At 41.1% G+C, this 13,005-nt stretch overlaps 1 protein-coding gene across 1 annotated transcript; it reads left to right on the forward strand.

Annotated features, from left to right (window-relative positions):
• Positions 1 to 202: 202 nt before the first annotated feature.
• On the forward strand, positions 203 to 12,968 carry LOC124637838 (peptidyl-prolyl cis-trans isomerase G-like). Its single transcript, XM_047174538.1, has 17 exons — positions 203 to 701; positions 1,263 to 1,489; positions 3,068 to 3,130; positions 3,857 to 4,071; positions 4,341 to 4,620; positions 4,696 to 4,817; positions 4,904 to 5,149; positions 5,241 to 5,389; positions 5,471 to 5,519; positions 6,327 to 6,416; positions 6,488 to 6,526; positions 6,854 to 6,889; positions 7,167 to 7,346; positions 7,983 to 8,141; positions 11,639 to 11,767; positions 12,053 to 12,444; positions 12,723 to 12,968. The coding sequence occupies exons 1-17, from the start codon at positions 410 to 412 to the stop codon at positions 12,803 to 12,805; spliced, it is 2,751 nt and encodes a 916-aa protein (XP_047030494.1). The 5' UTR covers positions 203 to 409; the 3' UTR covers positions 12,806 to 12,968.
• Positions 12,969 to 13,005: the final 37 nt, after the last annotated feature.

Here is a 13,005-nt window from a genome sequence, read left to right on the forward strand (position 1 = left end):
GAGATCATACTATATATGTATATATATCTTTATTTCTAGTCTTATAATCTAGTTGAACATATCATATTATTTATATCACATTCGTTTCTCATTATATTATTATTTTTCTTCGAGAAACTCTTTTACAGAGTAATAGGCTTTTTGAATGAGAAAATCTTTGAGTTTCCTTTTAAATATGGTAGATTGAAATAATGATTAAAAATTTACTAAATGTTTATTTACATTTTAGGTATTTGATTCTTATAATAAGTATTCGTAAAAAAAATGAAACATAAAAAAATACTTTTGAATATTTTGAAAATCCGTTTATCCTGGCCAGAAAACATAAACGGAACATCATTTTAAAAAGATATTTTCATAAATCAAATAATGTAAATAAATAAATAAATCAGTCAGCCCTTTTCCCACGATGTCGTTTTTTAATCCTGATATTCCACTTAAAGAAAAAATTGTAACACATCACCCATGGGAAAAATATATTAAAGACGCTTACGCGAGCACTTATAAATATGGCCATAATACTGCTAAGAACCCCGTGACTCAGTATCCAGCTCCAAAGGAACAAAAAAAGCCCAGTTTCAATCGAACGAAATTCACAATTATTGGAAACCGAACCACAAAGGAATTCATTTACTGTATAGATTTAGTAAAAGGACTACACAAATATAGATGGAAATATTTTGATGCTCCCATTATACAGGGTAGGTTCCTTTCTAATTCATTGACGTTGTGATTAGCAATCTAAACATGCTCCCTCTTGTGTGAATGGGATCGAATGTCAGTTCTTTAAGCTCTCCCTGAAAGCCTCGCGCCACTATAAGTACCAACACCTACCACCTAAATACCTACTCGTCTAAAAATATATGATGAATAATGCCTTCCTAGCCGATTATCGGCTACGGCGGCTGTTCTCATGTAAGGAGATCAGCCAACTGCGCAGGACATATTATAGTGCACGAGCATTTGCGCAGACACAGGTGCACTCCCTATTCCTTCACTCTCATAACCCGATGGGACGGCAATCCGACACGACCGGAGAGAGATCAGGCGCAGGACCGACATTTACGTGCTCTCCGATGCACGGGTGAATCAATCACCAACTTCCAGGCTCCGGACTGCTTTGTGAAAGTCTTCTAAAACCCACAAAGCGATTTCAGCCCGACTCGGGAATCGAACCCGGGACCTCGTGCTCAGCAGCCGCACTTGCGACATCTAGACCAACGACGCAGTAAAAATATATAACATACTATCATGCTTTGTAGGTGTAACTGGCGTGGAATGGTCAAGAACATGGAACGAGTTAAAAATCAAATATGGCCACCCAGTTTATTGCTTACTATCTCAAGTTGCTGTCTTAATGAATGACCAATTTCTCGGAGGAGCGAAAGAGTTGAAGGAATTAGTTGAATCAAAATATGTGTATTACTTGCAACCGGATTATTATCGGGAAGCTGTTACACAGTTTTCTAGCTATATAAAGTCGTCTGGAGTAAGTATGTCTAAGCCTTCTTTTCTCGTGTAATGTATGTAGTTTTACATATTTTTCATAAATTGGCTACATAATAAAAACACAGGAGTAAGATGCTACATGAAAACCAATACGAGAATCACGTAGGTACTTCGCCTAGTTCCGAACCTAGCAACCGGGGGCGGGGGGACTGTTGCCGAATCTTGTGTTGGTGTCACCACCAGGCCCGCCGTAAGCGGGCGTGCAGCGCGTGCACAGCACGCGGGCGGCACGTCCTAGGGGGCGGCAAATCTAGCGAGTTATCACGTAATATTTAAAAAATACAATATCTTTTTACTAATGATTTGATTTCAATATTTCCGAACACAACAATAGCGCTAAGAATATTACTTACACTGCCGGTTTCAGTTAGGTACATCTGTTGAAAGGACATTTTCAAAATTAAAGATTCTTAAAAACGATTTAAGATCAACCAGTGGCGTAGCGTGGGGCAAATGCTATTTAGGGGGCGGCAAAATTAAACCAATAAAATTTCAGAAAAAGCCGCCCTAGCTTTGGTCGTCTCCTATCAATTTTGACTGTTTCACCCTTTGTATCCCCAAAAAAATTCGCGCTCGCTGCGCTCGCGGCTCCATGTCAGATGTCGCATTTTGTCTTTGTTTAATTGTTGAGGCATTCAATTCCGAAAAAACATTTTTCGCGCACGTCCGTTATGGCTTTTTATGATAATATGTTAACTTCATGAAAACTCTAAGGAAAAAATCGCGCTCGCTTCGCTCGCGGCTTTTGCACTTCACTTCTGTGCATATCTTACTTTTTGACTTTGCTTTGTTAATTTACAGTGGTTTTTATTTGTTTTGTGTCCTTAGACTAAAAAATTTTCGCGCTCGCTCCGCTCGCGCTTCCTTACATATGACATGTGCCTTATAAGTTTTCAACGGGAAACCCACCAAATAACATATTTTACTGACTTTAAACATTGTTATAGATATTTAAGTGCGTTAGTTTAAGTTAATCACAATCTTTCAATACATAGGGGTAATACACTTGGGTAATGATTGCACTGCATTGATGCCCTAAGCAATTGCTTAGTTTGCTTATGGGCTAACCCAGGACTGCTCAGGTTACTCTGAACATTTCAAGTAAATAAAAAGTTATGTGTAATGTATGTTATGTATTGCAATAGTTATTTATCCAAAAGTAGGTGGGTTTTCTGCAATCAGAGCGGTGCATGTACATATTTTTTTCTGTTGGACAAGTAAGATGGATATGAATTGGCGGGGGGGGTCCGGACCCCTGGATCCGCTCCCCCCCCCCTTATATATTTTTTGTCAAAACGTATGTAGTCGTAGGGCGGCATAATCAGTTTTGCACGCGGGCGAACAAACAGCTAGCGGCGGGCCTGGTCACCACCAAGTCAAAATACTTAGGTAGGTACTAAAGAACCTACATAGAACGCCTGCATAATATCTTGTGTACCTATGTACCTAAGTAACACTGCCTGGGCAATGGGACACCCATTTCGGCCCCAAAAAAAGGAAGGCGAAGTCGACAGCCGTAAAATAAAATAAATTTGTGACTTATCAAATTGGTTTACAGAGACCATGTGCTTACTTGCAAATTTCTATTGACGACGAAGAAATTGGAACCTTGATTTTTATGGTAAGCTAAGCTGAACAAACCTACTCAATACGTACTTTATACGGTGCTATGGAATTGGGCATAGTTCTAAAAAACATAGAGACGCCTATTATTAAGTATATGGACACTTTTCTATTGCTTCAAATTCAACAATTCCAATCAGACATTGTAGATACCATAGCAATCATTGATACACAAAAGATGATGGTTAGTAACAAATATTCGAATAAGTATTATGGTTATAGGCGATTCTCACACTACCCCGCATGATGCAGCGTAGCGCGTGGATGCGTGTTCTTCCTTTGCTTGTAAGTATCTCCGTTTCTATGGAAAACACGCACAGTCCAACACATTAAAAGTGCCTCCACGCGCGTTCATGCGGATCATGCGCATACACGCGGAGAACATGCACCCCCGCGCGTAGGTGCGGGGCGAGACGCAAAGTATATGGCACACCGAATCCCGCAGTGCCGCGCGTGATTTTGAATGGGCGTGACGTGTGTGTTTGAAAATGGATCTCGATGAGAGCTGCCGTGCATGAATCTACAAAACGCCCATACGCGCGTGAGTGCGCAAAAAACCCGCACGATGATGCAGATCTGGACTCCCGCAAGAACGCGCGTAGGTGCGTCAACACGCAATATGCAACATGATGCGGGGCAGTGTGAAGATCGCCATAGTTTTAGGCTCTTTGCCGATTTTTGATGCACTCGCACCCTCACAACCTTTAAGATGTTTTATTTCCAGCTGTATGCTGATATAGTACCTCGAACTTGTGAAAATTTTCTTCGTCTCTGTAAGGAGACAAAAGGTGGCTACTCGGGGACTCCTATTCATCGCATTGTTAAAGACAGCTGGATCCAATGCGGAGGATTTGGTCTTAAAGATTCTGGTTTAGATTGCGAAAACTTTATTGTCACTCATGATAAGCGAGGAGTTCTCGGTATGGCTAATGATGGCAGGTAGGTACGTCATCTTGTAGATAAAAGGCATTTCTTCAATCGGATTAGGTAGTATTAGGTATAGGATCGGCTAAAGCTCCCAGACCGCAACAGGATCTAGTTCTTCAGAATTGCACCCAAAATAATCTACTGTAGTCAGTACGGTAGCCCTGTTTAGAAAATAAGGCTGTTGCTAATTGTGGGCACTCGCCATGCCCTATTAATCTTGTCCATAAACGCACCAAATGGTCTAGATGTGACTATGGAATTTAATGCATATTTAATTATAGACATGTTGACTGCTCAACCCAATTTTTCGTTCTATTACAACCACAACCGTGGATGGCTCACAAATATGTGGCGTTTGGACAACTTATCGATGGTGAAGAAACGCTGAAAAAGATAGAAAATGTCCCCGAGTATTACGAGTCTCCGAAACAGAGTATTATCATCTACAAGGCTGGCATTTTAAATATGGACTGCCATGATATTATGATCAATAGAGGAGCCAATAAATATATAGAAGGTCATGTTGACAATCTGATAGAACTCGGAGAACTTTTTTACGAGGTACCTAACTTTTCAATGTTGCAATTTAAATTCAATATTAAATGAAAATAATAAAACTACCTATATAAAATTCAGGCATTGCTGGAGAAAGTATTTTTGGAGGCAGAGTTTAGGAACTTAGAACGTCTGCAAGCAGAAGTAGGAGGGGAAGATGCTACTCCTGAAGAAGCTACTAGAAACGTGCATGCGACTCAACGGTCAGTGGATGGCTTTAATGTAATGTTTTAAAATCAAACACGAAACAAAAATCAACAGCCCAACATGATATTGCAATAAATTTTAGGTTCATGAAAAAAAAAGAAGATATACAAAAGCAAATAGAAAAAAGTCAGGCCAGCGGAGGAGCTACGCCAGCTGCTGAAAACAACGATTTTGCTGTTGAAGAATATGAGTATGAGCCCGAAGAATATTCTTATAAGCAGACGACAGCACCAGCGAGCAGTGTTGTCAAGCCTGAAAAACCATTTTATATTCCTTTGACAGACGTGCCATATCCTGGAGAAGTTGACTCGACGTTCGATCTCAAGAAGTTGGTATTTCTCAGCCTCTTGCCTTAATGTAAATAAGAAATCGAATTCGAAGAATAATTATGTTTGATCTCATCATAATTTATTCTTCAGACTGCTTCAGGGAGACTATTGCCTTGAAATGGACTTAGACAAAGAATTGAGAAGAGGAAAAAAACAGCCAGCCGAAGAAAAAAGACTATCAGTCCCATCGGAAATTTTTCAAGCGTTATTTGAAGGCGGTTCTTCAGAATCTTCCTCTCGTAATATATTCATTATTTCATATTTGTACCTAATTTATTTTGAAAACAATCGAATAAGCCCACTTATGTTTTTATTTACAGAACAAAGTTTAGATTCTGAGGAAGAGAGAGAAATCAAGAAATACCTACAGTAATTCCATATTTTTTATTTACCAAGTTATTAAACTTATCAAATATCTTGATGCAAGGGAAGCATTCATTTGAAATATATTATATGTAGGTAGCAGTAGCAATGACCTATCCACGACATTTTTCATGAGCCATTTTAATTTAAATGGTGCCTATTAATGTTTGACCCTTGTTGCCAGAACATCAGATAAAATTGTAAAGTGTTATCCAAGATATTTGATGAGTGTAATAACGCCATCATACACTAACACTGAAAAGCATAATAATTCTTGGTACATCACTTTAAAATTCGGTGGCACCAACTTCCAGAAATATTTCAAGGAGTCGGCGTTAAGAGTTAGCAATTGCCAGACCTTCGTTTTTTTCTAAATACTTGGAAGTTTTAGGCTGGAAACAGTGCTCGGCCGACGGTCAGTGCTGACCGTACGTCCCGATCCGAACCACATGCAAAATCACGAGCGTACCGTCAGCGTAGCTCTGTGTGCGTTCATAGACTTGCACAGACATAGCTACGTCGAGCGACGGTCAGCGCTGACCGGAGTCGGTCGGGCACTGTTTCCAGCCTGAGTGTGCTCTTACAGTGGGTATGGGTATGAACGATAGACTACTATGAAGTTTCACTGGTGGCTGCTGTAGATGATAAACCCAACAATTTTTTTACCGTCTCTTAGTATTAGCTGTTAACTGCCACTAATATCATATTTAGGCATTTGATATTAACTACAACAGGCCCAGGAGTGTATGAAAGGAAAGCGTATCAGTCTCCTTTGCAAACCGTAAATTTTAATTACTTACTTTAATTTTCTAGATCTAATGCTGATCGCGTCAGTTTTGCTGGCGGCACCGTGAAGGCGGTAGCAAAAAGTGGCAAATTTAACTTATTTGAAAATCAAAAAGGGTATGCTTGTTTACAGCTTGAGGTAATGTCATTTGTAATGCTAAACTCTAATGAGCATCGAACATTTTCAGGTCTGATATGATTACTGATGAAGTCCTGCGAAAATACAGGTAAGCGTATTATATGTAGGTACACATAAGTCCTATTAGCTGCTGAAATATTTGCTCGAAGTATACCTACTCGAATTGAACTTTCACTTGAGGCGTCAGGTAAACGATAAATCATATCGTGAACAAAACCTTCGACGAGCAATAACACACGAATCAATTGGCCTTAAAATAAGCTTCTATTGTAAAGAACTGAATAACATAGTATAGACTGAATAGTCTATAGTGTATACCTACTGTATAATCTGAATAGTGTAGGTACAAGCCTGAATACTATGTATATCTGTATATGTATATTTCCGTATCTCTTCAGTTTTCTTTCTGTTTTAGAATTGCTGAAGAAGAATACAAGGCTCATCGTGATAAGTGAGTTCATTTGTTTTATTTTATAGCACTCGGCAATAGTTGGACATCGATCAGTAGGTACCTTTGTTTGTTTATTTGAAAATAGCATCATGCAAATTTTTTTCGTTTAATGATGCTCTCTCGGTCCTCCTTGCTCTTGTTTTATTTAGGTACTACCTCTAACAATCTGAATCATATAGGTATCAAACAAACCTATAATAGCTAATTCGTACATGAATATACTAAACAGAAAATTTTTCGCGTTTTTGTTTTCAATTTACTTTTATTTTTTCTTTAGAAAAGTATCGATCAGCTTACCCACTGCGCCGGACACGCACAGAGAAATCAAAAGACGTCAAACTGGGTTTGTACGTCCGGAAGATTTGGCTAGAATACGCCAATTCCAAAAGGAATCTGCTGATGATGACGATGATGATGAAGATGACGAAGATGATGACGATTACCGCCCCTTCACTAGGTGATTGTCATAAAGACAAAACAAGTAGCCTCGTTTTTTTAAAAAATTATTGTGGAGGGCCCATTTACTTAACGGTACAGCTGCATTACGCATTACGAACCCCTGGCTGGAAGCCTTAAATTCTGAGCATCCACATGGATTTGGTCGGTCAGCCTTCTAGGCTTAACTGCGAGATGCCATATTATTTAAAATCTCGTTGGTATTCGGCTACCGCTAACCGCCACAGCGCGCTAACCACGCACTGTCCGCGATGTCGTCGCGGCGAAGCGTCTTGTCCTTCCAGGCGGCTCGCGGTCAGCATGCTTATAGCATGCACTCCATTGGCTTACTAAAATGACGTTATGGAACATTCAGGCTAAATTCAAATGACAAATTTATTTCTGAGAGTGAGCTGCATAATTTAACTACCGTAACTAAAACCGAACCATTACCAGCCGTGTGACCATCGACGTTTGACCACCTATTGGTCAAATCGGCAATTTGACAATTGCAAATGGTTCAGTTATAGTATATACTATGTAGCTATTATACATGGTGCAACTCAGTGATTCAACTCAAATTATTTTTCGTTTAGCATATAAGTAGGTACATAATTGATTTCTATATTAATTTACTTGTGTGTCTTTTCTATTTTAGACAAGTAGCAATCCAACCCGGCAAGGATAAATCGGCCCAAAAAAAAGAAGTTAAACGCCGCCAGACTGGTTTCGTTCGCCCGGCTGATTTAGAAAAATTACATATTTTTGCCAAAGCAACCTCCGACGAGGACGTGGATGACGAAGAACCGAAAAAAACGTACGTTGGAACGGTGTAGCATTTAAATTCCCAGCAAGTAAAACAAAGGACTCACATGTAGATAAACGGATAAAATAAAATTGTAACTTATATTTTACCCAAAAATATAGTACCTATCAAATTAAAATATAATATAAAATTTAATGTACATAGACTTTCGCAGACCAAGCGCAATCATTTCGTAAACAAAGGTAGAGCGTAGTCGTTTCGTAGACCCTATTTATTGTAGGCATTTCGTTGACATAGCGTACCTAGTGATTTCGTAGACACAGCGTAGTCATTTCTTAGTCCCTGGCGTAGGCCTGTCGTAGACACAGCGTAGTCATTTCGTAGTCCCTGGCATAGGCCTGTCGTAGACACAGCGTAGTCATTTCGTAGTCCCTGGCGTAGGCCTGTCGTAGACACAGCGTAGTCATTTCGTAGTCCCTGGCGTAGGCCTGTCGTAGACACAGCGTAGTCATTTCGTAGTCCCTGGCATAGGCCTGTCGTAGACACAGCGTAGTCATTTCGTAGTCCCTGGCGTAGGCCTGTCGTAGACACAGCGTAGTCATTTCGTAGTCCCTGGCGTAGGCCTGTCGTAGACACAGCGTAGTCATTTCGTAGTCCCTGGCGTAGGCCTGTCGTAGACACAGCGTAGTCATTTCGTAGTCCCTGGCGTAGGCCTGTCGTAGACACAGCGTAGTCATTTCGTAGTCCCTGGCGTAGGCCTGTCGTAGACACAGCGTAGTCATTTCGTAGTCCCTGGCGTAGGCCTGTCGTAGACACAGCGTAGTCATTTCGTAGACCCTGGAGTAGGCCTGTCGTAGACACAACGTAGTCATTTCGTAGTCCCTGGCGTAGGCCTGTCGTAGACACAGCGTAGTCATTTCGTAGACCCTGGAGTAGGCCTGTCGTAGACACAGCGTAGTCATTTCGTAGTCTCTGGCGTAGGCCTGTCGTAGACACAGCGTAGTCATTTCGTAGTCCCTGGCGCAGGCCTGTCGTAGACACAGCGTAGTCATTTCATAGTCCCTGGCGTAGGCCTGTCGTAGACACAGCGTAGTCATTTCGTAGTCCCTGGCGTAGGCCTGTCGTAGACACTGCGTAGTCGTTTCGTAGTCCCTGGAGTAGGCCTGTCGTAGACACAGCGTAGTCATTTCGTAGTCCCTGGCGTAGGCCTGTCGTAGACACAGCGTAGTCATTTCGTAGTCCCTGGCGTAGGCCTGTCGTAGACACAGCGTAGTCATTTCGTAGTCCCTGGCGTAGGCCTGTCGTAGACACAGCGTAGTCATTTCGTAGACCCTGGAGTAGGCCTGTCGTAGACACAACGTAGTCATTTCGTAGTCCCTGGCGTAGGCCTGTCGTAGACACAGCGTAGTCATTTCGTAGACCCTGGAGTAGGCCTGTCGTAGACACAGCGTAGTCATTTCGTAGTCTCTGGCGTAGGCCTGTCGTAGACACAGCGTAGTCATTTCGTAGTCCCTGGCGCAGGCCTGTCGTAGACACAGCGTAGTCATTTCATAGTCCCTGGCGTAGGCCTGTCGTAGACACAGCGTAGTCATTTCGTAGTCCCTGGCGTAGGCCTGTCGTAGACACTGCGTAGTCGTTTCGTAGTCCCTGGAGTAGGCCTGTCGTAGACACAGCGTAGTCATTTCGTAGACCCTGGCGTAGGCCTTTCGTGAGCGCTTCATAAACGTTTATAAACATATGATACAATTTATAAATAACTAATAGAATGCCATAATTCTATTTATTCTCCTAGTACTGAGCGGAGTAAATTTTGATTGGTTGTTTAAAAACTTCTCCGCTCTTCTCCGGTTCGATGAAGTCTTGACTTGACGCTCTTCTCCGATTAACGAGTTTCGAGTTTAAACTCGAAACTTTGCTTAATTAAATAAACAAGACGTGGACATAATGTTTTGCCAATAGGTATCATCCATTTACTTATCGCACAGCGCTGCAAGCAAGGGCGGATCCACCGTTGTGGGCACGATGGGCATGCCCACAACCTTAATAGACTTATGTTGATGATAACACAAGGGAACAAAATAATACTTTTTTTTGTTGCATTTAATTTTATGACTGTTGTTTACTAATTCGAAGTCACCATATTTTTTTTTTCTAACAGCTTCAGTTTTTGAGGTAGTTTTGTGTCCCAAAACTCAAAAAAATTCGCACTTTACGGTGGTTTAAGTCCACTGTCGAAAACGTTAGATAAGTTTAAGTTAAAATTGAAAGTAGAAAAGGATAGCACCCCCATAACGCCCTCTTTTAGCACTTTCCGGTTAAGAAGAAGCGATGAAGAACAAACTTCCCAGCAACACAGCTGTCTATTACAATAAAATTATTATTATTTACAATAGGCACTATTTTACATTTTTTAGTTGTTTTGGTATACCGTTTACTCAAAAAAAACGCTTTTTTTTTACTTGTTTGGGTGATTTCGTATCCCAAGACTCCAAAATTTTGCGCTCGCTACGCTCACAGCTTCTTAATTTCACAGTACTTTTTTTATAATTTCTTTAGGTATGTTTGTGGCACGGAACTCAAAAATTTCGCGCTCGCTCCGCTCGCGCTACTTCATACGGTTTTGTCCTGCGTCTTCGCTTTTGGTTTTATAACTTGGTAGCTACAAAACAATCCAAAAAGCTTGATAAACTCGCGCAAAAAAAAAATACTCACAATCTTTCCACTTGTGGCTTTAGTAATGATTGCACCCGGTACATAAGCTAGAGACGGAACAGATAGTGAGCATAATATGCGTTTAGATATATACCTAAAAAAAAAACGTCAAATATCTTCAAAAAAACAAAAATATTCGCGTTTTTAGCATTATTAGATTCGTTCGTAATTTTATTTTGTCGATTTTTCTTGTGGTGCTCAATAGGTAGCCGCCCCGGGTACCACCCGATGCTACGCTGCCACTGGTTAAAGTTGGGAAGTGCACCAAATGCGTCAAACCGTCAAAAAATGTAAGTTACTAGCCGTTTTCCCGCGGTTTCACCCGCGTCCCGTGGTAACTACTGCCTGTACCGGGATAAAATATAGCCTATGTTACTCAACTGAACAAACAAAGTTTTCCTCTTTATAATATTAGTATAGATTGATTGAAATAGGTTTGAATCGAAACTAACTATTTTTTTTTTATCGGGTCCGACTTCCTCCTAAGTTTATTTTAATTCCTAATGCCAAAGTCCGATGCTCAGAAAATATCGGAAATAATTTAATTCAATAGTTCATAAACGACTTGCATGATTGTTACTGAGCATGTTCATGCTCCGACTCGTACTTAGCCGATTTTCGTGTAGCTGTGACCACAACCTTTTTTGACGGCTGGATCCGCGCTTGGCTGCAAGCTGGCGAGTCGGTAAAAATCAGAAAAGTTTTGATAAACGATTACTTTCTAATGTTTCACTTTAAAAAATTTCGCAAAGTACCTAGGTACTACCTAAATGTTTGATTGATGAATGTTAATGTTAGTATGATTCACCAATTATAATAAGTATTGTGATCGCCAGGGAAATGAGGGTTTCTATTTTGGAGGAAGATAATGACTCGCAAGCCGAGCGACCTTCCGTGCTCGCCCGCCTTTATGATGAAGCGGGCACAGACGACCTAGGTGAAGGCCCCACCTTGAAATCCATGAGGTTAGTTCACTTTAGTTCACACCAGTTTTGGAGTTCCAGAGTAATTGAACTGAAAACTTGGTATTTTTCCGCATTTAATTTTAGAGAATTGCCTCGAGTTCTTTGTTTGCCCATAATTAATCCTGACTTGGGTCAATGGGACTACCTCGCATGTGTAGGTAGGTGTACCTTCACCACCTACTCATTTACCAAGAAAAGTCAATTCGATTTTGAATTTCTTTATCATATTTTATACTCGTATTAATGTAAGAAATTATGATCTTAAATCATTATAATTCTTTGTAGCACAAGACGACTAACCGATGTCAAGGATCCGAATATGTTCCTTACATTTTCACCGACCAAACACCTCCAATCGACAACGACTTCGCGTGAAATGTACAGACGCCGTTCATTTTCCTTAGAAAACTTACCTCAAAGATCTATCGACCAAGTTCTGCTATTACAACACGGACAAAGCGTCTATCGCAAGATATCTTCCGACTACGTTAGGACTATCGATCACATCGAACAAAAGGAAGCAAACTCTATAAGGAGTCTGGAATACGCAAGAAAACGACCTGCACTGTCAGTTCAGGAGTACCAAAGGAGGAATAGGGAATATCAGGAGAGATTGTCCAGAGTGAGTGCTGACGAGAAAAGAAAAATCGAACCAACGACGGCCCAGGATGCCACTAGTAAGTACTTAGGCCGCAAACGCACAGGCAGGTGGCTTGCTTAGCGCCTAGTGTCTAGCGCGTCACCTAGCGAGTAGCCCAGTAAAACAAACGTTCTAAAATGAACGCGACCGGCTGCGCTGCGCGCGATGGCGATACACGCCAAGCGACTAGCTAGGCGCTAAGCGCGCAGTGCAGCCGGTCGCGTTCGCGCCTGTGCGTTCGCGGCCTTAGTTAGACAATGTGCTGACATTTCTCGTTTGTTTACTGATTAACATTTAGAACCTTTTTTTTCGTAGCATCTTACAATGGCCTGCGGCTGCCGGGTGACTCGCCACTTTATATTTCTAATATAGAATTACCGAATTTTGAGTTTGCATAAAAAAGACGAGAACTTTATATATCAATCCTCATACCGTCCAAAATTCACCGACTTAGCCCCTTCGTCACAACTGGAACGAGGAGTTCCAATAAAGTCAATAAAGCTGATAAACCCAGAAGACTGGAGATTTTCAGGTATTTTCTATACGAGTATAGTTATCGGCACGGATATTGAGCTCTCGGCGGAAGAGTGGGGATCGC

Source organism: Helicoverpa zea, chromosome 16 (genome assembly GCF_022581195.2).
Source record: "Helicoverpa zea isolate HzStark_Cry1AcR chromosome 16, ilHelZeax1.1, whole genome shotgun sequence".
Taxonomy (NCBI): Eukaryota; Metazoa; Arthropoda; class Insecta; order Lepidoptera; family Noctuidae; genus Helicoverpa; species Helicoverpa zea.

Excerpts from the sequence above, each read along its gene's own strand:
- LOC124637838 (XM_047174538.1), top strand. The coding sequence starts at position 410 with ATGTCGTTTTTTAATCCTGATATTCCACTTAAAGAAAAAATTGTAACA. Across the intron at positions 3,131-3,856 it reads TTGGAACCTTGATTTTTATG|CTGTATGCTGATATAGTACC; the intron begins GTAAGCTAAGCT and ends TTTTATTTCCAG. Across the intron at positions 8,142-11,638 it reads GACGAAGAACCGAAAAAAAC|GGAAATGAGGGTTTCTATTT; the intron begins GTACGTTGGAAC and ends TGTGATCGCCAG.